The 24405-nt window shown below is 46.1% G+C and overlaps 2 protein-coding genes across 16 annotated transcripts in view; both read left to right on the top strand.

Annotated features, from left to right (window-relative positions):
* PPFIBP1 (PPFIA binding protein 1) overlaps positions 1 to 19801 on the top strand; it is a 102589-nt gene extending 82788 nt beyond the window's left edge. For 8 of the 15 annotated variants that reach the window (XM_069003308.1, XM_069003306.1, XM_069003305.1 and 5 more), the window contains 17 exons: positions 144 to 274; positions 1595 to 1648; positions 2272 to 2332; positions 3400 to 3429; positions 5181 to 5355; positions 6728 to 6760; positions 8970 to 9111; positions 9367 to 9495; positions 10067 to 10217; positions 11452 to 11563; positions 11694 to 11782; positions 13589 to 13711; positions 14484 to 14609; positions 15418 to 15606; positions 16126 to 16305; positions 16926 to 16991; positions 17453 to 19801. In XM_069003308.1, coding sequence (XP_068859409.1) covers positions 144 to 274; positions 1595 to 1648; positions 2272 to 2332; positions 3400 to 3429; positions 5181 to 5355; positions 6728 to 6760; positions 8970 to 9111; positions 9367 to 9495; positions 10067 to 10217; positions 11452 to 11563; positions 11694 to 11782; positions 13589 to 13711; positions 14484 to 14609; positions 15418 to 15606; positions 16126 to 16305; positions 16926 to 16991; positions 17453 to 17539 — 1878 coding nt within the window. In that variant the 3' untranslated portion in view covers positions 17540 to 19801. The remainder of the gene's footprint in view (positions 1 to 143; positions 275 to 1594; positions 1649 to 2271; positions 2333 to 3399; positions 3430 to 5180; positions 5356 to 6727; positions 6761 to 8969; positions 9112 to 9366; positions 9496 to 10066; positions 10218 to 11451; positions 11564 to 11693; positions 11783 to 13588; positions 13712 to 14483; positions 14610 to 15417; positions 15607 to 16125; positions 16306 to 16925; positions 16992 to 17452) is intronic. The other 7 variants (XM_069003312.1, XM_069003307.1, XM_069003309.1 and 4 more) reach the window with 3 other exon arrangements.
* Positions 19802 to 19902: 101 nt separating this feature from the next.
* On the top strand, positions 19903 to 23959 carry REP15 (RAB15 effector protein). The gene has a single exon (XM_069003313.1). It carries the CDS (start codon positions 20592 to 20594, stop codon positions 21330 to 21332), a length of 741 nt encoding a protein of 246 aa, XP_068859414.1. The 5' UTR covers positions 19903 to 20591; the 3' UTR covers positions 21333 to 23959.
* Positions 23960 to 24405: the final 446 nt, after the last annotated feature.

The raw sequence follows: 24405 nt of genomic DNA, 5'->3' as shown, positions 1-24405 counted from the left end.
ATTCTATTACAACAGGGAAAAAATCACTTTTGAAACCTTATTTGAGATCCTTCTTTTCAGGGTTTATCTGTTACTCTTTTTTCATTTATGATTGCTTCATTTCAGCTCAGAAGATGGTAACACATATTCTTCATTCTTTTCAGAATTCCTTACAGATCCACACCAGCATTTTACAGATTTCAATCCCTTCCCTTTCATCAACATCCAAGAGCTCAGAAACTGTTGCAGAGAGACTGAAAATACACCCTAGGCCAGAGCCTGCCAGTGAAATGAGGTATTATGGTTTCCATGTATTTTTCAATTGTAAATCAAATCTTCTGTGATGTTTAAGGAGGGCAATAATTTGTCAGTCTGTGAATTATCAAGTCATTAGCCAGGTAAACAAGGCCAGGAGTCCCTTGGCTAGCTGCAGCAAACTAAGCTAATGTTCCTCAAGTGCATTGATTAAATCCTGAGTAAGCAAGGGCTGGTTTGGTGGCTGTTGTAGCAGCGCCCATGGTCTGTACCAGCTGCTTCACAGGCAATGAACAGAAGGAGAGGGAAGCTGATCTAATGCAATGAAGGCCACAGAATCATTATTTTGGCCTAGGTTTGCATCATCGAGGCCTGGCTGGGCTGGCATTGGCTGTGCCAGCCCTGGTGATTTGCACTCAGACATTTTTCACAGCTGCTAAAGATGGTTGTAAGGCACTGCCAGAACTAAAGGGCTTCCAGCTCTAACCTGAGGAAGGCAGGAAACCCAAGGGATATGTGGCTGCACCCTGGGGCTGTGGCTGAGCTGTGGCGCCCAGGGGTGTCCCCGTGCTGGGAACCAGTGGCAGCTCCTTGGTGAGGAGTAGCTGTCACCTTCCACCACCATTTCTAATCCTGCACTCTCCTTGTCCTGGGAGGAAACCCAATCCCTGCAGACCTGCACTGGCACTGCAGGGAGTACAGAAAAGCACCCCAGAGTCAAGCTAAACAAAGACTGTGCTTGGGTTTTTTTCCTCTGCGTCCAAATCCCTGGCTTTATCTTAAGGAGTACCAAATACTAAGAATCCAGAGTTGTTGTTGACTTAAAACAGCAATGTTGTTGACTTAAAACAATCATCAATCTCAATGTGAAACATCAGTGCAAGCACAATTTGATGTGTGATTTTTCCAGTTCCAGTTGAGGAAAGCATCCTATCCAGAAGCCCAGGTGTGCTGGGTTTGTGCTGTACATGTTCCTCATGCAGCTCAAGCCATCACCAGCAGGGATTTCACCTGGAAAAAACCAAAGCAAGCACTGAACTGCAGCAAAGTGCCCTGTGCTGTGGGTGGTGACAGGGAGATGGTGACCTCCACTCCTTGTGCTGCTGCAGATCCTGCTGGAACATCTGCATTTATTTAAGCTGAATAGTTCAGTATTGTCATCATCTTACAGTGAGAGTTGGCTTTCTTGGGGCTCTTGAGCTCACCTTTGTCCTTCATCTTTTACAAGACATGCCGCCATAGAAGGGAAAATTTGCCATGTGTTAGTACCATAAGAGCTGAAGTGAAAACAGAATTAAAGCAGGCTGAGATCATAGGATTTCTGTCTCAGCCTTCTTTCATATCTTTTTTGTTTTTACAGCGAAGGAAGATCAACAGGTTCTTCCCCTGAAACTCATCTGTGTGATAGTCCAGTGTAAGTGCCATGATCAAAACCGTTCAGGGGACATATTGAAATGTGATGGTCAACTTGAAACCCCCCAAGGCACTCCCCATATTTTACATACACATGGAAATAGGTCAGTTAATTCTAGCCAAGATGGTTTTTGCTGATGGTTGGTTTCTGCTCGTGTCCCATGCTTTCATGATCATTATTTTCATATTAATGCTTTATCTGGGCACAGGGTACTTCCTGTTGCATTGTGAAGCATCTCTAATTTGGTGGTAGTCAATATACTTTGAAATTTATAGTTTTCCATAGTGCATGCACACATGATTTGCTTTTTTCTTTTGACAGTGGGGGGAAGGTGATCAGCTGACTACAATGAGAAAATAGTTTTCGTTTCTGCCACATATCCATATTCCCTAAAGCAGCAGTTATTACAGTGTGGAAGTTCTTACAGTGTCTCATTAAATTGGATGGGCTCTGATGACTGCATTTACTGCACTGATTACTGCATTTTAATTCAAAATATCACTGGGTTTAGTATATCTCATCATGTATTATGCTGCTTTCTGTAAAGCTGATTCCTGTGAGTGTCTTTATCTTAGCAAGTTTAATTCTAGTAACTGAGCTTGGTTTTTATGTTGTTGTTTCAGAACTTCCTCACTGCAGAAGTCCAGCAGTCTGAGCAGTTTGAGGAAAGAGGCATCTGAAATGGTAGGTTTGGTCTCTTCCTCCCATCTCCTTGCAGGTAGGGGTGACATCTCTGTTGTGACCCTGTGGCTGTTGTGTTGCATTCTGAGAAATTTGGAGTCAAAGCAGGGCTCCTTGTGGCATATGTTGGCAGTGGTCACACAGATGTGACATCTTCCACATTTTATTAAAGGAGAAAATCTGTCCTTGAAAACAGAGGGGCTTTTTTTGTCCTCTTTGTATGAGGCTTTTCCCTGAGACTCTCTTACTGTGTTTTTCCTCAGATAATGAGGTGAGATTTTTTTACTGGATATGTTTTCTGATTTAAGACAAGAAAAAAATAACTCCCACCACCACTTGCTACCTGTGTTTAAGGGGAATAATTTTGGAAGGCCATGTAATTAATGCACTATAAAATACAGTTTGGGCTGACTATATTTTGGATAGTCAGGAACAAAATACTGAGCTGTTGGATGTCTGGGGATAGCTTCAGTGTAGGTTTCTGTGGAAGTGACCAAAAGCAGCTAATCTCTAGTGATGCCATCAAATCAGGGCAATTTGTTTGCTCTTTTGTGACAGCCTGAACTCCTCGAAACTCCTGAATCCCCGATACCTCCTGTGCCTTACAGGGGGAGGCTGAAAGGACTGAAAATGTCCCCAGAATCTGATAAGAGCTGGACTTCATGGGTTGGGGGTCTTTGGTTTTTTGTTTGTTTGGACAGACAAGGAGTAGAGGCTGTGGGTGTTTTATCTACTTGGCTTCTACCCTGTCTGGTTCCAGCTTAGGGTCCCCTCAGGCAGCTCTGCCCGTGAGTGCCTTAACGTTCTGTGCGTCACTAATCATGTGCACATGATTAGTGCTAACCCTTCACAAAGTGAACCAAAGCAACCCTATTTCCATGTCAGCTCACTGACCTCAAAGCAAGCAAGGATTAATCTATGTGAAGTACAGCTCTGAAGAGATTTATTTTGGGGGAAGGAAGCAGTCAGGGAAGGGTATTTGAGTCAGAACTTAACTCCGGGTAACCGTAATGAATTGAACCCTGGCTATAAACCATGACTTTTTAAACGTCTTAATCTTTCCCAAACAGGACAGAGACTGTGCACAGAAGCCAGCAGAGGTAATGTGTGTGTGTGTGGTGATGTGTGTCCTTGGAGAAACATGGGCAGGTTTTGGAGGAGGAGGTGCTGGGAGGTGTGGAACTGCCACACGCGGTTCCGGAGGGGGAATAGCAGTCCTGCAGGCAGGACGGTGAGGAGTCTCTGGTGGGTGTCCCCATCAGTGCCACTGCTCAGTGCTCAGCCTCCTCACACATGGATTATCTTCCAGTCTGATTGAGCATAAGGTCACCAGCTAAGATAATGGTTTTCCCCCACTAGATAATTAGCAAAGCTAACCATTAAGTATTTTACTGACTCTGTAATTATCTTTGATTAGTGTCTCTTTAAAAACCTTCAGGTTTCTCAATTGTTTTCTGTGAGGAGCAAGTGTGTTTCTGAAAAGGCTGTCACTGCAGAACAGTCACCCTGTGGTACCTTAAGGCCACATCTTGCAGTTCTTACCTCTAGGAACACCTGACAGAGGTGACAGACCTCAGTTACCACTGGTAGGATGAATGCTGTATTGATTTAGCAAAAGCCAAAGGATTATATTTGAGCTGTGAATGGTTTTACTTCCATCTTCTTTCAAAGCGACAGTGAAACAGCTGACAAGGTTAAAGTACTGCTGTACTGATATCAGTACACTGGAGTGTCTGATATCTCTCCTGGCATTTATACTCCTTGCTTGGTATGTAATTTCCTCTTTGCTTTGGCAGTGGACACAGTCAATTAATCCATTAATTAAGAAATTGCAGAGCTGTGACGGACAGAAAGAGCTCTCTGACATTCAGCAACCAATGTACTGTGGGGCCTTGTCTCTCTGCTTTCCACTTACTGCCCCTACAGCTGCCAGTTGGGGAGACCAAGACCCTGGAAAGCCTTCCAGGACTGTATTTTTAACTTTTCCATACCTCTGAGTCAGCCTTACAGAAACTGAGGAACATCTTAAAGAATAAAATTTACTCTTAGCAGGTAGTGATAGTGATCCTGGATCCTGAACATAGGTCAGGGTTTAATCCCAGCTGACAACAAAGGACTCACAGCTGGTCCCCCTTGCTGCTCCAGTGGGACGGGGAGGAGAATCAGCAAAAAAAAAGACAGAACTTGGGGGTTGAGATATGAACAGTTTAATAATGGAAACAAAGTAAAATCATAATAACAATAATATAATAATAATAACAAATCTAATAGTAAAAGGGAGAGTAAGACAGAGAGAAAACCCAAAAAAGACGAGTAATGCACCACAGGATTATTGCTCATCCCCCACTGACCAATGCCCAGCCCATCCCCAAGCTGTGATTGGCTCCCCTTCCCAGTAACCCTCCCAGTTTATATACTGGGCATGGTATCCTGTGGTGTGGAATATTCCTTTTGTAGCTAGGTCAGCTGTCCTGGACATGCTCCATCCCAGCTTCCTGTGCACTTCCTCTCTGGCAGAGCATGGGAAAATGGGAAGTCCTTGACTCACGGCTCAGCAACAACCCAAACAACCCAAATAACTGCATTATTCCCTACTAAATCCAAAACACAGCACTGCACCAATACACCGTGCTGACTGAAGAAAAAATTAACTCCATCCCAGCCCAAACCAGGACAACATATTCAAATGAAGATCTTGTTTATGTTTTTCTTTATGGTTTTCACATTCTGTATTCTTGTAGTGACAGATGAGAAGTACTTCCCAGATCATCTGCCAGCAGTCACTTTGCAGTCTCTCTCGAAAGGCTTTCTGCAATTCCCTTACATTGACTCTTTATTTCCCTAATTCAAGCAGGTGAAACCTCCTCTGGAAGGCAATAATTTTGCAACCCTCCCTCCCAAGTCTCCGTCTCACGGTGCCACAGGCGATGAGGACAGTTTTGGCACCCGCAAAGCCAGATCTTCCTTTGGCCGAGGCTTTTTCAAGATCAAAAATAACAAGAGGACTGCCAGTGCCCCCAATCTGGGTAGGTACTGTGCCTCTGCATTCGGATTCTGTGCATTTTGAAGCATCTTCACAACAGCTGTAACGGCCCCAAGAAGCAGGAAGGCCAGCCTTAATCTCACCATGACTTGGTGGCACTTTTGTCAGTAGAATGTTTGGAAAAGATCAAACAGCAAGGAAAAAAAAAAAATCAGTGATGTAATGAAGTATTTGATGTGGTTCAGACCCTGCTGTGGTATCTCCCCTGGGACCTTGCAGGGGCTTGCTGCTGTATGAAATGCTGGCTGTCTGGCAGTAGTTCTCACATGGGATTTGTGGGCTTTTTTTCCCCTGGCTCCATCCTCAGTTTATCTTTTTTCAGATACACAAAAATAGGACAGCAGCACTCAGTCTTCCTCTTTATTTATATTTTTCACAAGCAGCCTTGCAAAAGAGATGGTGACAACAGGAACAGGATTGGCAAGTCATTCAAGCCCACATTTATTTTTTACCTGGGCGGGGGGTAATTAGGTATTGAAAATGTTCTGCTTAATGCAGAAGTCGCTGTTGCCACCAGCTGTACTCCTGCTTACATTTACTGCTCTGCTCTAGTAGTCTTTCCACTGATCCAGTTCAAGCATCCAGTGAGTCTGCATCAGATCTACTGCCAGTCATCTGAGGTTTTTGTTTTTCTCTTGCACGAGGTTTAGGAATTTATCTCTTCCTTTCAGAAGCCTGAAAGGAGATAGCTTCTGCTTTGTTACTTACTCCAAGACAGTTTTAAACTTTTGTTCAAAACAAGTAACATACCTACACATTGATGATACACTGCCCGTATTTGCCTGTGATACATAGCCTGGGCACTTCCTAGCTTATGTGGAATAGATGTACAGTCTGTTCTGAGGGTTAGACTCTTCGTTTTGGTTTATTTCATGTGTGCTTTTGTGTAATCCCCTGTTTTGTCCTGAAATTAATTTGTCTAACAAAGCGCAGTACTTGTGGCTTTCATAAAGGAGTGGAAGATGGGCCATCAAAATCAGGGTGCTGTGACTTTGAGTAAGTTACTATGTTACCCAGATTTCAGTGCTTCCACCTGTACAGCTGCTGGCCAGGTATTTGCCACCTCACAGGAGCAGTGGGTCCTGGAGCAGGTGACCTCCTTGCACCAAAGCGACTGCGGTGCTGTTCTTCCCACCACAGAGCTCTGCTCCCTTCCTTTGTTGTGAAAGGGAGTTTCCAGTGATCCGAATCCCGTGTGAATTCAGCATTTGTGTGGCGCTTGTGTCTCACGTCCCTCCCTCCTTTTGTCCCCTACTTTGTTGCCGTGACTTTTGAACTGTGTTTGACCTTGTACCTCTGCGTGTTCTCTCCCGTTGTGCTGCGTGTGGGTTTGTGCCTTGTGTGGATATCTGAAGATCGCAGTCGAAGTGCCAGTGCACCTACTTTAGGTACAGTAATCCTGCATGTCTGCCCATGCCAGCCCTGTGCCCTGACTGCTGCTAACAGCTGGCTGTGTCCACACACTTGCCAAACCACAGCCAGGCACCAGAGCTCTGCAGCGGAACTTCTGCCCATCGCTAAAAGGAGTTTTCATGTAACATCTGCCCTCGCTAAAAGTCACCTGTGCTGTTCTGAGTAGCTGCTACTAATGAGAGAGATTGCGGGTCAATTTGCAGAGACTTTTGCTGTAACTTTGAGCACAAAGTTACCACAGACTGAGGTACCAGGTGAGAATTGGTGATGCTTAGTTACCTTTGTGCTGCCACCTGTCCTGCATCCACTGGAAGAGTTTAAAGGGTGGTGATGTAGGGAATGAGCTGTATTTCCCAGGCATTCATTTCAGGGAGTTCTGAGGAAAAGCATGTGTAATTCCTCTTCTAGATGTATTTATGATATAATAAAACAAATGAGAAATAATTGGGGCAGATGGGGAAGGAGCCATTCACATAGTAAATAAAAACCAGTTTTGTGATGTGAGCATTCCCTGGATGGTTCTGGCAAGGGCAGGTGAGCCCTGCCTTAGGAATCAGAGCTGTGTCAGTGGTACAGCCACCTAGGGTGGCAAAGAGACCAAGTGCTCTGGGCCCTTTCTTTTTCCCACATGGCCCCCTAAATGTTTTCTGTTCTGCGGGGTCGTGTCAGTGCATGAAAAGGAGCCAGCTATGAGGAGCAAACAGCGCAATTCCCGCAAATCTCTGCTTCTAATGCACCCAACCTTGTCCTGGTGTTCTCTCTCTAGAATGCCATTTACGTGTTTTTGGGTTTTTTCTAAGCTAGCACTTTACCTTCTACAAGTTAAGCAAAAACCACGAATGCCACAGCCTGGTTTGATGTTAGTGCTGTCTCTCTCACTGGCAGGATCCCCGTGTTCGATAGTGGCCAAACCAAAGGGCCAGGAAATGATCTTTTGTGTGGCCTGGTTGCTTCACTGCAAGGTTTGACAAGGTGGAAGATGGGACATGTTCATAGGTGTTCTGGCTGAATCATCTGAAGGTTGCCCAGCAGAAGGACACACTGGCAAAATTTACAGTTTCTTGCTGGTCGTGGCACTTTTGTGGCCATCTCAGCATTAACTCTGTGGCTTGAGACCACATGTCCCAGCAATATAAGCTCTGCCTTAGTGCTTTGTTTACTTTTCTTCTGGAAGTCTGAAAGTCCATTTCAAACACAAGTGGTGGTCATTTAATTACAGAGCTATATTAAAAGATGCTGCAAGTGATTCCAGGCCTGACTGCCTTGCCACGGCTGCTTCAGCTGAACAAGCTCATGCTCTCCCTCTTCCCCAGCAAGCAACTGGCATAATCTCCACGTGGTAGTTTTATTCAGCTATCTGGCACTTCCTGGCACATCTCTGCTTATGTAGTCTAGTAGATACTGCAATTCTATTAGTTTTCTTTTTAAATGATCTTAAAATTGTTTTTTCCTTTAATAGTTTAGCTTTTGTGACAACTTCCCCTTTGGGGACAAGAGCCCTCAGGTTCATTGTCATGGAAAACAGCTACAGATCAAGGATTTAATGCTTTTAGAGTGGGTGGTAACGTTGAGGGTCTCTGATCAGAGATGTTTTGTTCATCACTCAGAAGATGTTGTTCAGACAGAGCCTAAACTCCGTGGTGTTCCTCTGAGGAGGAACAAAATATTCCACAGTTTGCAGAAGTGAGCTGAAGAGGGCAGGAGTTTTGTTGCTGAAATTTCCTGGCCAGGGAATTAAATACTACAGGTTATTGGGAAGGGTATCTGCAGGGAAGTTATTTGTTTTTTCTGTGCTTTGGGGACTCCTGGTTTAGTTCCCTTCCACTGCACTGAATTGTTTCTGGGCACCCACGTGCCTTGGCTCTGTCTGGGGAAGCACTATAGGAGCACTCCCTGAGGAAGAGTAAATTTGGGATTTAATTCACTGCTTGATTCACAAGGTGGATTTTCCCACCTTGGATGCAAGGCACTTAACCAGAGCAGAGCATTGCCTTGGAGCGTTACCAGCCAGGCCCATGAAGAAGGAACATGTGGCACTTCTCATGAATTTTCCCATCCCTCCTTGCCCCATTTTCTTGACATGGTGGCTGTCAATAATTTTAGCAGGAGTTATTCCCAAGGTCAGGAGCACGTCTGTACAGTCCTGCACAAGAAGGTCTTGACAGAACTTACATTTTCTAACAGCTGAAACGGAGAAGGGATCTGCAGACCACTTGGATCTGGCTGGCTTGCCCCCTCGCCCAAAAGAAGCAGATAGTCTGCAAATGGCACCACCTTCTCCAGATTCCAGGAAAAAGGCCAGGGGAATCAAGAAGTTGTTTGGAAGGTAAGTAAAAGATGAGAGATGACCATTCTCCAGAGCTGGGGCTTGGGTGAGGTTTGCTGGGAACACACCTTCCCTTTCCCCCCTGCCAGCGGTTGGCTCGATGGTTTTATATCCCAGGAGCCCGTGAGGTATTTGGGAGAGATAACACTAGGCTGGGGGCAGGTGGAAGAGGAGCTACAAACCCTGTGTTGGTTGCAGTGGCAGCAGCAACGTGCCTTTTCCTTAGCCAAATGTGAATGTGCTTTGTTCCTGTAGGCTTAAAAGAAGTCAGTCCACCACCTTCAACCCAGACGACATGTCTGAGACGGAGTTCAAGAGAGGAGGGACAAGAGCAACTGCAGGGCCCCGGCTGGGCTGGTCACGGGACCTGGGGCAGTCCTACAAGTAAGACACGAGTGGGGCCCGTGTGGTGGTGCTTGGATCCCGATGGCTCCAGCCAAGCAGGAGGGCAGTGCCAAAATGGAACATCCCCTCTCCTGGCTAAGCAAAACCAGGCAGATCCAGGCCACTTCCTCCTGTGAGAGAGGGTCTCTGCAGGGTTGAGGTGGGCTGGGTGGTGGAGTCATGCTGCTGGGCTCTCGCCTTCGCAGGATGGGGCCATGAAGCAGCACGTGAGCCCTCATGTGGCAGTGACAGATACTCCTCCTGTGCCTTTCCTGCTGCACTTGCAGAGATTAAAGAAGAAAATGAAACATTATGGTCTCAGTCCAGAGTTGTAGCCATGCTAGGCAGCAGAGGTTCTTTTCAGTAGGATTAGTAGGCCATGTTTATTGTGGCAGTGGCAACAGATCAGCAGCACCCAGCACTTCATCGTGCTGATGGTTCCCCCTCAGAGATTGTCCCAGCTCCCACAAGATGTGAATTAGGCTTAACTTTTGGCTTTCTTATTATTTATGAGAAAAGGAGATTGGAAGCACGGGATTTATCAGGGTTTTTTGGGTAAAATCTCCTGCAGTGAGCTGGACATGCCATTCGCAAAGTGGACCAAGGAGCAGGTTTGCAACTGGCTCCAGGACCAAGGGCTTGGCTCCTACATCAGTAATGGCAGGCACTGGATACTGTCTGGGCAAACACTTCTGCAGGCTTCTCAGCAGGATCTGGAAAAGGTGAGGAATACTGGAAACACTCCTTTCAAATAAAGGTACAAAAAAAATCACTCTTTCTGTGCATGTAGATCAGGTCTGTAAAGTGCACCTGGCAAAAAAATGTAAACAAGATGAGTTTTCAAAATACTGTCACCTGCAGTGATGCCAAATCTATTTCTTTTTAGCTGAAGTTTTGTAGAAATTTAATGCTCTGTAATGAAGCTAATAATTACAAATATGTGATTTAACTTCATTAAGCATGAACACATAAATTGACGATGGCACCTTCTAAAAATATGCATGTGAGAGTGCCTCATTATCATATGGGTTTGTAGCCCTGCTTCATTAGCGCTCATATGTGCCACAGTTGTTTTATGCCTGTGTGAGAAGGGTGTAAAAAGGTGCTGTTTCACTCTGATTGTATTTTCTGTCCATTTTATACAAAGAGGAACGAGGATTTGTTACACACAGCTTGATCAGTCTGTCTTTAAATGTTGCAGAATTGTTTGTCTCTTTTTAAAATGGGAAACGCAGAAGAAATTGATTCCATTTATACTTTTAATCCATAGTATTTGCTAAAGTTTGAATTTTCAGCTTTTTAAAAACCACTCTCCTCACCAAATAGTAAGTCTGTTTTCTCAGTTGGGTAGTTACACTACAGCTGGAGTAAGAGAAGTGTATTATGAACATAATGGCTTGCAATAGTGTTATCAGAGGTAACATTAACCAGCAGGCACTGGTGAAAGTGAAAATGGGATTAAAGAGATCCTGGAATGGCTGCACTTGCAGCTAAACTGGGGGATAATGTTATGCATTTGGAAGCATTAATGAATTTCAGTAATTCCTGGGACATTCCTATGCTCTTAATTAAATAATTATTTTAACTTTACCTGCCTAAGTGGGAGGGGTGGAATTAATCCCAGCAAGTATTTTTTTGAATGCTAACATTTTTATTATGTTGTGGGATTTTTTTAAACCTAGTATGAGAGTATTGTGGCCAACACTTCCATACAATTTGGAGTCCATCACTCCTTTAAATGAATCTACCACACTGTGAAACTAACCCACCACAGCAAGTGGGCCTTTCCCTGGTGCTGAGCATGTGCTAACACGACACTGAAATTCAGCAAATAAAAAATGCACCTGCCAGGTCTCCAGCAATGCTGTGAAAGTGTGACTCTCAGAAACCCTTTGTCATTCAGCAGAGGGAAGAATAAAATTGTCTCTGGATTTACTGCTTTTCTTCCTTTCACAGGAGCTCGGGATAAAGCACCCTTTGCATCGGAAGAAGCTCCAGCTTGCTCTGCAGGCACTGGGATCTGAAGAGGAAAACAACCATGGAAAACTGGATTACCACTGGGTTACCAGTAAGCTTTTATTGCATGCTTGAAGCAGTGACTTTGGACAGTGGCTCATCTGGGGCTCTGAGGATGGGAACAGTAAGTGGTGCTGGGTAACTTGGCCACCACTCTAACAGGAGTGTCTGTCCTGCCCTAGGGTGGCTGGATGACATTGGCCTGCCCCAGTATAAGACCCAGTTTGATGAGGGGAAGGTGGATGGCCGCATGCTCCATTACATGAGTGTGGTGAGTAAATGGTTTCTTTCTTTCCTGACAGCTTCTCCATGTTCTTGGCTTCTCAGTGTTCACAGGACCCCTTGAAACACTAGTGGGTGTCCTGTGTTAATGCTAACAGCTGTAACCTATAGAAATCAGATACTACTGCTCACCTGCAAGCATTTCCAAAGTTCTTTCCATCTTTAGAGCTACTAGATTCAGGTGGAAGAGCGAACACAGTAAGCAAGAACTTGGACTCATGCATGAGAAATGGGCAATCCTGAGCTTAACAGCTGTGTGTGACACTGGTGTGCTCAGGCAGGGCTGGTACACAAAGGTGTGCAAATGCTGTGGTGGCCATTCGTGCTTTTGCTGTTCATGTTGTTATTAATTAATAGAAACGGGTGGAATCTTTTTCTTCAGTGAGCAAGCATTCTGTCAGCATGCTTATTTGGATGCTTAGGTGAAGAAAACCCAAGCAATTTCCTTGGAAGAAAATGGTAGTTTTAAGAGCCAGCTTGTTTGAAAGCAGGCTACACTTAACAGCTTTTGCATTTCAAAGTGCTCAGCACAGGCATCACCTCCCCACTCCCCACTTCACTGCCAGTCAGGTGAAGGCAACCCAGCAGGTTTCCTTTGTGTAAGGGCTCAGGTGAGATAAGACCTCCCTTCTCTGGAGACACAAATGCAAACTGAACATGGCTAATATTAATTCTTTCTGTACAACAAAGAAGAAATCAATCATAGCCCTGCTCTCTCAAGAGCCATGAGTTACCTTTCATGCCACACTTACATGTGTTTTGCATAGGCTTCATGTCATGGTTTGTAATTTTATTCATTATAAGATTGTTTCTTCTCCTTCTTAACCCTTGGAAGTGTGATGCCAGCAGCCTCCACTGAGCTTGATGCTGTGTTGGGAGACTACTACCATTGTCACTGCCCTGTAATTGTAGATCGCTGGGGATATTTTTAGAGCAAGGTTAACCATCAAATTATGACAACAGATTCGCCGTAAAACCAACAAAATATGCAAAGTATTAAACTAATACTTATGATCTTTTGAAGTTACTCTGACTCCAAATAAACAATAGTGAATATTTATTATTTTATAATAAATGAAATAGCAAACCATGACATACTAACCTACTCTTAGATTCATCACAAAGTTAGCTGAATACAGTGGGATGTTTGGGTAAGCAAAGAATCTTGTCTTAAATATCTGACAAAACAGATTCCAGTGTTCATAACATATAAGTAATACTGAAGCATTAGGCCAGGCTAACCCTGGGACAGGGGTGCATAAATTTATTTAAGTTAGCTAAATTGCACTTGGACTTTAGACACTTTTCTTCTTCCCTCTTTTTTTTTTTTTTAATATATTTTTTATTCTAATCATAGAATAGAGAATGCCCCAGTTTTCAGGGTAATTTATTGTTTTCAGTTAAACTTCTAGCTAGACATTTGAGGTATTAAAACTTCTGGCAGGATTAAATGCCAGGTGAGTCTAGTGTAGTGTGTTGGTGCTGCCCTGGCTCTAATCCTGTCCCTGAGGTTGTGTCATCTCACCCTTTTTCCCTCCTTGTTAGCTCAGGTTTCTTGCACTCTGTATCCTATGTGAGAAACATCCCCCAAGAGCTAGTACAGTGCAACACAGGAGGTTTTTATTTTGGGATAGATGGTTTGATATTAATCCCCTGTCTGACACACTAAAGTCTTCCCCCAGAAGTGTCAGATGTGCCATTTTAAGCCAGGGGCCAAAGCAATCCCTTCCAGGAGGATGCTGGTCCCATGAATAAGCACAACTGTGTTTATTGACTCCCTCTTGCTCTCTGACAGGATGACCTGCTGTCCTTGAAGGTCGTCAGTGTCCTTCACCACCTCAGCATCAAAAGAGCCATTCAGGTTTTGAGAATAAACAACTTTGAGCCCAACTGCCTGCGCAGGAGGCCGTCTGATGAGGTATTGCTTTACGAGGAAGCTGTGAAGAGGAATCCTCTAGGGTTTTATCCCTGGTGTTTCTGATTATTCCTGCTCTGCTGTCTCCTCCTGTCTCCTTGTTCTGCTTCATTTTTAGTTTCCTTTCTCTCATGCTGTTCTTTTAACCTCAAGCTCTGACATCATTTTCTTTCCTCTACCTGCCATGACCCCCAAACTCATGTCCCCTTTTCCAAGTCTCCCGCTTCTCCTCCAAGCCAGCTGCTGGCTGTTTTGGCCCAGTCTCTGATGTGTGATCATCTTGAACTCAGTGCACTGTTGCCATGAGTCTTGTGCAACTCTCTGGAAAACTGATGGCTGTGTCAAAATTTTCTGTGTAAAAGGAGTTTGGCCCCATTACCAGGTGGGAGACTGCCATCATTGTGTTTTGGAAGCAGCAAATGCTGGTCAGGGCAATAGATGACAAAACAACCCAGACTCTTGGATTTAGATTCACAATGTGTGTCTGCAAGAACAGCTCAGCAGCTCAAGGAACCAGCTGAATTTTCAGCTCTACTGGTAGAAATGGCAAATAATGCTAATGCACAGCATGATAATCAAATAACCTAACACACCCCTGCCCCCTGCCCAGACCCATCTCCAAGCTGCTCTTGCAATCCAGGAAGAGATCTTTTTCTCAAGTGCAAAGTAGGATTGTATTCCTTAAGGGCAGGAGAGGTTTGTTTCAGGTAAGATTGGGGCTGGGATTCAGCTGATTTGGGATGTGTCCTTACCTGCCTGTTCCTCCTGTTGGCAGAATAATGTGACACCTTCTGAGGTCACCCAGTGGACCAACCACCGCGTGATGGAGTGGCTGCGCTCCGTGGATCTGGCAGAGTACGCACCCAACCTGCGGGGCAGCGGAGTGCACGGGGGGCTGATGGTGAGCTTTTGGGGTGGCTTCTTCCATTTTGTTCAAAAAAAGATGTCTGGGAATCACTAGGTCAATGTTCTGGCATTATCTTTGCTGCACACACCTTGTCTGCTTATTCTGTTCAAGAAGAAGTTTCTTACCTTATGGTTTAAAGGATATGAATGTCCTGAGGGGAAGGAGTGTGGTTTAATACTCTGTATTCCCCTCACAATTCTATTTTGGTATGGCATTCTCCACCTCCTGTTCACCTCCTGTCCTCCAGTGCTGCTGTGCTGTTACCAGCCACGTTCTGCCTTCCTAGACCTGAATATGGTTTTATTTCGTGAGGGAAGCTTGTTACTTTTGTAAAATTTGGGATTACACTGTCAAACCAGGATTGTTTTTAACTGCTCTAGCATCACATACTCCAGACAAGAGATGTATACCTGCAGAGGTTTGTTGTGGTGATTAGGAGTTATATCCCTGCTCCAAACATTTTACGTCTGTTTATTTTCCAGAATTGGAGGAAGATGCTGGGTAAACATTTTGTGGCAGCTTTGCACAAGTAGTTCAGTTAAGGGTGGATTTATCTGTTCATTTCTTCTTACCTGCCGATTTGTTCCTGTTTATAATTCCAGAAGGAAATCCTGGAGGTAGCATTTTAGGAATCCTTTAACTAGTTAACTCTCTTTCCTCCTTCTTTGTTTTGTATTTCCTCTAAAATACAAACAAAAATCCCAAAGCGGCCTTAGGGAGTGACCAAGCTAGGCCTGGATGTCCTTGAGATCTCCTCAGACTGTACTGGCTTCAGCTGGATTCTCTGTGGTTGGATTCCCAGGTTTTGGAGCCCCGTTTCAATGTAGAAACCATGGCACAGCTGCTGAACATCCCACCCAACAAGACGCTGCTGAGGCGGCACTTGGCCACTCATTTCAACCTCCTGGTGGGGCAGGAGGCCCAGCAGCAGAAACGTGAAGCCATGGAGTCCCCAGACTACGTCCTCCTGACAGCAACTGCCAAAGTCAAGGTAGGCCACTTGTTCTGGGAGGGGTGTGAGGTTCCAGGGAGGCATTTGGATCTCCAGTTTTATCTGTGCTGGGAGGGTGCTTCAGTAAGGTCTGAGAAAAGGGGTTGGTTCCCAAAGAAAGAAGCACGAGAGCAGGACCTGGCAGATCTGGGTTTGACACTTGTGTCTACCATGAACAGGCCACTTCTCAGCCTCTCTAACGTGCACAGACAAGAGGTAGCACTCGTGTTGTCCTTCTGTCTGTACTGAGAGATGTTTGGGGAGAGACTGTCCCTTACTCATGGTTTAATGTGGAATTTTGACCTCATTTGGGATCTGTTAAATGGTGGTGTCTTAACAGTGGTAGAATGAGAGGACACATTGTCCTTTCAGATGCCACTGTCATAAAATTCAGAAGATCTGTGTAGGAGAGCACTGAGGTTTTGACCCTTCGACATGGAAACACCAGAGGGCACGAGTAGGCCTCCTAATTATTTGGTGATTCTCTAACTCCTTGGAAAATTTCTCTTCACTTTTAAGCCAAAGAAACTTACCTTCAGCAATTTTGGGAGCCTGAGGAAGAAGAAGCAGGATGATGTGGAGGAGTATGTGTGTCCTATGGAGCTGGGGCGGGCATCTGGCAGTGGATCAAAGAAGGGCTTTAAGCCTGGCCTGGATATCCGAGTATATGATGATGATGATTTGGACAGGCTGGAGCAGGTAAGCCAGTTCTAACAATTCCAAGTCTTTGTGCTGTCAGGTTTGGTGGGAAAACCTTCAATTTCCCAGGGAAGCCTCCCTTTTGCTTTGGCCCCTGAAGGTCCTGACTTCTTGCTGTCACACAGCATTACTGACAAAAGGGTCTGCTCCTGAGGAGGTTGAAGCTGTGAATGCAGCACCTTTAGGGCCTGCTCTGGAGTTACTCTCCTCTCCTGACAGGCCATGCTTCTCCCTTGGTCTGAACATCTCAGGTGTAAACAGTAAATTGTGTTGCCACTCTGTGGTAGCAGGGCAAGGGGGAATGGCTTCACACTGACAGAGAGTGGGTTTAGATATTAGTAGGTTTAAGATATTAGAAAAAAAGTTCTTCCCTGTGAGGGTGGTGAGGCCCTGGCACAGGTTGCCCAGAGAAGCTGTGGCTGCCCCAGCCCTGGCAGTGTCCAAGGCCAGGCTGGATGGGGCTTGGAGCAACCTGGAATAGTGAAAGGTGACCCTGCCCATGGCAGGGGGATTGGACCAAGGTGATTTTCAAGGTCTCTTCCAACCCAATCCATTCTGTGATTCCACTCTATGATACAAAGAAGTTATTATTAATTCATGATGCATTCTGGTTTTTTTAGATGGAAGATTCAGAAGGGACAGTGAGGCAAATAGGAGCATTTTCTGAAGGCATCAACAACTTGACAGTAAGTCTGTAGATGGGTCTGTGCAGTAAGATCTCTGCTTCTGTAGGATGGGTGTAAGCCCCTTGTGATAAACAGGGTCAGTGAGGTCCTTTGAGTCTTCTACTGGGACAGAGGGCACAACTGAGTGGTTCAGGAAGGTACCTGCCCATGCTGGTGGAGAGGTTTGGTGGCCTGTGCTGGCTTCCCACACACTGGGGAGGGCAGGGGACATGGCCCCCATTGCCCATGGTCGGTGGGTTTCCAGCTGGGGGTCAGGCTGCATTTTCTGGGTGGAAGCCCCGAGCCACTGGGGCCAACGCCAGCAGTGAGCTGGTTTTGCAGCAGCGTGGGTGAAAACTTCCCTCAGCAGAACAAAGCCGTGGCTGGCAGGCAGTGTTTGCTGCCCAGCACGGGCCAGGACCGTGCCAGGTGACTGACTCCAGTTGTGAGAAACCTTGACTCTGCCCTCCTTTCCTTTCCAGCACATGTTGAAGGAAGATGAAATGTTTAAAGACTTTGCCACTCGCTCTCCTAGCACCAGTATAACAGATGAGGACTCCAACGTGTGACAGTCACCACCAGGCACTGACAAAGGCTCGCTCTCCTGTGTGCAAGGACATCCTCGTTCCACATGACAGGCAGCAGATCATGTACTTTACATTGCTCTTGCTTCTGTTTGTTAGAAGTAACACTGAGGGGTGGAGAATTTTAAAGAGAAAAGGAGAAAAAACAAGGTGCCTCTACTCTAAGTTGCCATAAAAACCACCCAGACACTGGTGAATGGTAATTGTTTTAACTTTATTTAATGTACAAACTGGTGATATGTTTCAGAGTGTTGCATTTAAATTGATGTGGTATGATAGTGCTCCTTGTGCTTCTTCATGGCCTCAGATAATCCTTTGTACTGTTTGAAAAGAACTGAAGATGTTAGGTGAAGGTGTTGCATCTGTAGATACCACGCCTCAGCTCTCTCTGCGCTCTCAGCTGAAAGGTAGAAGTTACTGCTCTTTTTTAAGTGCTTTTCTTTGGCACAAACACCAGTTCAGCCCTATCCAATGTAGGATTTTAGTCATCTGTGCCCTGCATAAGCTCCCCGGTAGCTCTTGACTGTTGCTCCTATTTTTATACTGTTTTATAAAAAAAAAAAAAAAGAAAAAAGAAGTATATGAAGTACAGATAAAAGCAAAAATTTAAATTTTGTGAGATAGAGTGATGGAAAGTTGCAGGTGTGTGAGGGAAGGGGAGAAGGTTGTAAAAAAATTACGCCAGTTTGCAAACCAGCTGGTTACTGGGAAAGGCAGGCTGACCTTTGGAACTGTTTGCTTTCGTTGCTTTTTATTGAGTGCACAGTTTAATGATCTTCCATTTGAGATGAAACAATTCTAAAGCATGTTCCTTCTGGCAGTGACTCACACAGAAACTGCACATTTTAAAATGTCTTCTTTCTTGTCCCCCCAGCAGTAGTTAGTGCATTCAACAAGGTTATTAACACTTCCACAACTTAAAAAATTTCCTTAAAGTTGAGAGTACTCCCTGCATATGGAAGGGACATTTCTGTGCTGTGACTAACGTGAAGATGGTGTAGTTGCAAAAAAAAAAAAAATAAAGTTATATAGAGAAATGTATAGGAAATATATTATTTCATATTATTAAGCCTAAGGTTGGACTTTTCCTCCAAAATTCAGATATCAAATGTGTTGTTCATCATTTTACCTTCTTAAAGCACAGCTCCTCTGCTCTTGAGCATCATCAGGTTTTAAAATTCCTAACTAGCCAGTGGAAATCTTATGTCAGACTTTGGGTATTGCGAGGTGTCCTAGCCGAAAGCAAACAAACAAAAGTAGCTTTTTATTCCAGTGGTCATTTGTATGGTGTTGAACGTTGCATGTATTTTAGCACAATGGCATGAAGCTGCTTTGCTCTGTAAAGGCAAACCAAAGTCCAGCTGGAATTGTTCCTTGCAGTGGTGTTGCTTTGCCAAGCGTTTTGTCGCTCGTTTTGTCGCTCTCCTTGCTGGAAGTGAGACCATTCCTGGTGTCCCGCAGGGGATTTGGGGTTTCTGCTGACTTTGTGGGTGTTTCTAAACCACTGTTAACAAAGCTAGGAAAGGAAGAAAGGTTCTTCCCAGGATTTTCAGGGAATTCCCCTCAGATCAGAGGCATATTCCAGCATTATAATGATGTAGGCTGATAACCTGGACCTTTGAAGGGTGTACAGTGTGGGTGATTATTAATGTACCAAGATGCAAAATTTAATGTGGGCAGGTTTAGGGTGCAGATGCTTGGGATGTGGATTCGGGCCTCCCTTTCTGTGAATACTCTGCAATATTGTTATTATTTACATGGAAGTTGAACGTGAAACCCTGTGGAAGCACTGGGAAATGTGGTGCAGGCTTCCACACAAAAGTATTCCTCCGGATGGCTCTCGCTAGTCACTGACTACTGGACAGGACTGGATATTCACAGGAGGGGAAAAAAGGGAGCTAGTGACACATACTGTGTGCTGAAATAGCCACAAACACTCTCCAGTTTCTCTGGAGTGTTACCAGTGAGGGCAGTGATAGTTTATTTAAGTGCAGTGTAAGCAGCATTCTGCTCCAAACAATCCTTTCCTGGCAGCCAGGTCATCCCCTCGGAGCTGCCACCTGATCCCTGGTTCTCTTACGGGGTGGGGACACGAGAGAGGTGATGAAGTCAGGAGGTTTTTGTGTGTGCGTGTGCACACCGTCGATACCGTCGGGGCGTTTGAATTGGTGCCTGTTTGGAGAGGGCAACAACGTAACTGCTGTGTATTGCCATGTGAAATCCAATAAAGTCTGTGGAAAATGCCAAGTGTTTCTGGAAGCCGGTTCCCTTTCTCACACATCCTCTGGTTTTTTTTCCTTTTAATTTTCTTAGGAAGCTTATTTTGTTCTATTTAAAAAGCAAAGGAGGGAAAGGGGACAAAATCACACATCTTTTTGTTGACTCGTTAGTTCATTTGTCAGTAGTGCCTGCAGCAGGGCTCGACTAACAACTAAGAAATCAACTATATCAAGATTTTTTAGTTATTTCTGGGATCCAGATTTGAACAATCTTGGGTTGTTTGGTGTGGTGAGAAGTGGCATCATCATTGCTCAGTGTGTGCTCCACTGGGAGCCCTCTCAGGGTGCTCTGTCCCTTCTTGCTGTGAAAAGGACTCTCTCTGCTCCCAGGTGTCTTTCCCTTCTCTAGGAGATTAAAAGAAAATGGTGGTTTCATCTCCAGGCAACACCCTGTGCCAAAAAAATGGTTTCTCTGCAATAGTCCTAGAAAGGAGATCCAAGGAGATAAGATCAGACTGGAATGAGATAACATCAGCCAAAGAAATGGTGCCGGAATTAACAATAAGGAAAACAAGCACAGATGAATTCAGTAGGTGTGAAAGCTACAGGGCCTGTTGGGCTGGTCCCTGCTCAGTCAGCTGTGGAGAAACACACCCAGGAGAAAGCCTGGCTGCCCCGCAGGCTCACAGAGCTCAGCTCTGCCGTCACCTTCACCAGGTAGGCTGCAGGTATCCATGTGCAGCTGAATAGGTCTGGCTGAGCCCAGCACCTGCAGAGCTTCCGCTGGAAAATAAAGATTCTTCCCCGAGGCAGTCTGCATGTGGAAACGACCTCCTCCAGCACAGAAAATGGGCCAGAAGGTCTCCCAGGAGGACAACCAGGAGAACAAGGCTGAAACTCTGGTCATCTGTGAAGTCTTCAGCCAGGGCGTGCTCCACGCATCTCAAAGGCTGAAGGACTATCTCGGTTTTGTGGATCCTCAGAGCAAATTCCAGCCAGCCACGAACACGCTGAGCGAGATCTTCCTGGTCAACTTCATCAGCTTCTGCATAGGAAGGGGCGTGGAGGAGCGGATCATGACCAGCAAAATGACCAAGCAGCAGTCCTCCCTCTTCGGGGTGGACTGGATCTGGACTCTGTGTGGGTCTGACAAGCAGATCAAGCTCCAGATCGCCGTGCAGGCTCTGCAGCCGGCCGAGCTGTTCCACAGCGAGGGCCCTGCCGAGGATTGCTGCCGGGAGGCCGCGCTGGCTGACGAGTGCTTCCAGAACATGAGCAGGTTTGAGAAGCTGGCCGAGTTCTGCCGCCTGGTGGGACGGGACTGCCTGGGCTTGTTTGTCATGTTTGGCGTGCCAGGGAAGCCCAAGGACATCCGAGGAGTCCTGCTGGACAGCGTTGCCAAGGAGGAGCAAAAATGCCGCCTGTCAGGCAGGAATGCGCTGCGGCAATTTGTCACCAGCACTGACAGCTTCCTGCCCACAAAAGACATGCTGGAAAATTGCCTGGGCACCAAAAATGGGCTGAAGGACGTGGGCAATGTGTACATAAACTTTGTGTGAGCAGCTGAGCAGGAGCAATGGCTCCATGCATCACCAGGGCCTGTGCAGGGCTCGGCTCTGCGCCTGTCTTTCCTCCCCATGCTCCATTCCCTCCCCACACTCCATTCCCTCCACCTTCCCCTCAACCCATCGTGTTCCCTTAGCTCCTGCAGAAGCCAGGCTGAGTCAGCCTCTCCAGGTTTTAAAACAACTGGATGGACCTGCCAGAAAAATGTGTTTATAGAAGGCCCAACGTTTTTCCAGAACATTTTGTTCGCCAGACATTAAGTCTTGGCTGGAGCTGCTGGAAGCTTTATCAGCCAGAGCTCTGGGGAGGTCCTGGTAGATTTGATTCACTGCCTTTGTTTGCTGTGTGGCAGATTTTTTTTCTGTCCTAGGAGGGTGAGTCTGTAAAAATGAAAATGTGCTGGTGCTGGTCAGAAGAGTTGCGTGTGAAAGGCCTTAAAATGACTGATTTGGAGGAATGAACTGGTTTCAGTTAAGAGGAAAAGCCCTTCCAAGTGCTAGAAATGGGATCTGCGAGACACTTACTAATTACCTGTCCCCTAACTGGTGCCAGGCTCCACAGGGCCTTGGAGCTGTGAACAAAAGGCAGGGCCAGGACCAACTGCAAAGCTTTTCTCACTGAGTGGCTGTGTCAGAGCAAGGTGTGGCAAAAGGTAGGGGGAAGTATTCAAGAAAAATTGGGAAAAATCGAGCGATGGGGACAAAAAACAGGCCTGATGTGGGTGGGACCTTTTCCTCCTCATAGCAACAGAGGCAGCTCCTGACCACTCACAGCAGAGAGCAAATCTGGAGGAGGCAAGATTATTTCACTTGGAATTTCTTTTCAGTAGCTTAGCAGCTGATGGCATTTATGGGCTTGATTTATTCTATTTCCCTCAGCTTTTACTGGACTAAGTGGGGCTTTTGGGTTATACAATTATAATTACTTTCTTTACCGTTAATCAGTGAAGGAGGACCTGATCCATAGTCGAACTGCTACATTCACTTTGGTTATAGCTGTCTGAATAGTCTTGTCAGTGCAAAACTCATCTGCCTCTAGATTTTGTATAAATTTAGTCATTTAACAGAACAAAAATAATTTTGAAAACTCATTCATCTTTCACTATTTACTATTTGAGTCATAAGATGGGGGCAGCTGTGAGAGCTGAGAATCAGAGGCTGTTACTTAAAGAGCCATTAAAAAAGAGCCTGAAAAGGCTGAGACATCAGTGCCATGAGTGTTTGCAGCATTCCATGGCAGAGGCAGGGAGTCTGAAAGGGGAAATGAAATAAACACAAACACAGAGAACTCTGACATTTTTGCTGAGTCACAAACATAGCTGGGTTTGGAGAAGGGTGGCCTTTCAGTAACTGAAACAGTTCATTGAGACAGAATTGTTTTTAAAGAGCTGCTGTCACTGTATTCTCTGTGTGTGGCTGGGTTTGGTGGGACAGAGGGGACAGTTCTGGTCTGTTGCATAGAGCACCTGCACAGCTGTGGGGGATTGGGGTTTTTTTTGCCTGTTTGAGCTAACAGAATAATCAATACTGGAGCAGGATTGATAATGGTTTATAAAAGACCAGCAGAAAACTTTAATTTTGCATTAAATTGGTATGTTACAACTAGTGTGACTTCAGCTATCCTGTTCTGTAGCAAAGCTCACTTGAAAACTGGGTTTTTTTTCCTTTGGATGCTTTGCACACTTTCTCAATAATAGAAGGGGAAAATCAACGTGTCTTGACTGTACAGAGTTTGAACTATGAGAGTTATACACTGGGGCAGTTGTTGATTCGATTTGTGTCCTTCAAAGGGCTCTGGTACCTCAGAGATGTCACATAGGCTTGGCATGTTATTTTGGGAGCTGGGTCATGTTGCCCAGGCTGCCCCACACTCTGGGCCTTTCCCTTGTGGGCTTTAGCTCAGGCCCCTGGGCCCTCAGCCATGGTGGGAATTGGCCAAGGCTCTGGATTCTGGCTAACAACAGTGAAAAGTATTTAACCACGTAAATCTGACCATGTTCATCCACTCAGCCAAGCTGGAGCCTCAGCTCAGGTGACTCACAGCCATCCCCAGGCTTCTGTAACTGCACATGCTGATGGACCAGGTAAGGTGCAGCCCTCTGCCAGTGAAATCCCAGGCCAATTTGTGTAGTAACATGACACAAGGTTTGCCCTGGCTTCTGCAGAACCTGGAGTTCACACCTTTGTCCCTTGGCAGTGTTTTCCGCTCCAATTTCCCTCTAAGCACTCGCTGCTGGGATGCACGGGGAAAAGCCCTGTCCCTGCATGGGATGGAAACTCCTCCATGTCTTACCCAGGAGTTAAAAGCCCGTTGGGTTTTCTGGAAGCAGTCGATGAACTCGGCCTCGCTCAGGGGTCTTGCTCGGAGGGTCAGCATTCCCTCTGCCCGGAGAATGGGCAGAGAAGGACGCGGCCCGTTAGTGAGAGCATCCCTCTGGGAAGGTTCCATCTGCCTGCCGTGCAGAAGGCACAGCAGAAATGGGTGTTGGCACCAGAACTACTGCGAGTCAGGGTTCAGGGCAAGGCAAACTCCCTCTGTGTGCCGGAGGCTCCGTGTGCTCCACCAGAGGTGCCCCCGGAGCAGCGGCACCTCCCGAGCTGTGCCCGGATCCGGGGCTGTGCCCGGCCTCGATCCGGCCTTGCTGGGCCGGGAGCTGAGGTGCCCCCACCTTCATCCGTGCCCCCCTGCGCTCCCCGTTTGTTCCAGCTGCTGCACTGCCCCTGCTGGCCCTTCCTTCTTGTTCTGCCTCCCCTTCTTCCCTTGGCTGAGCTGTCGGAATGCCTCTGCAGCTGCCTGGAGCCGGGCAATGAACACTTGGGTCATCCGGGGTGCAGCTCAGGATTTGCTGTGAGGACAGAAACCCAAGGGACCGAGGTGAAAGCGAGCTTGGGCTGTGCACGTCTGGGAGCCTGAGTCCCGGAGCCTGCTGCATTTCCTGGGAGAATGCACAGGAGAGGCAAATCCAGGCATGAAACAGAGCTGAATGCATCCCTTTGCAAGCACAGAGCTGCTGGGCCTGGCTGTGTGCTGTCCTTACCAATGTGACAAGTGACCCCTGCTAATGGA

This window comes from Aphelocoma coerulescens, chromosome 1A (genome assembly GCF_041296385.1).
Source record: "Aphelocoma coerulescens isolate FSJ_1873_10779 chromosome 1A, UR_Acoe_1.0, whole genome shotgun sequence".
Classification (NCBI taxonomy): domain Eukaryota; kingdom Metazoa; phylum Chordata; class Aves; order Passeriformes; family Corvidae; genus Aphelocoma; species Aphelocoma coerulescens.
The sequence above is the reverse complement of the archived record's forward strand: the minus strand, read 5'-3'. Positions and strand labels throughout refer to the sequence as shown.

Bases quoted from the DNA above. Each gene is read 5' to 3' on its own strand.
- REP15 (XM_069003313.1), top strand. From the start codon at position 20,592: ATGTGGAAACGACCTCCTCCAGCACAGAAAATGGGCCAGAAGGTCTCC.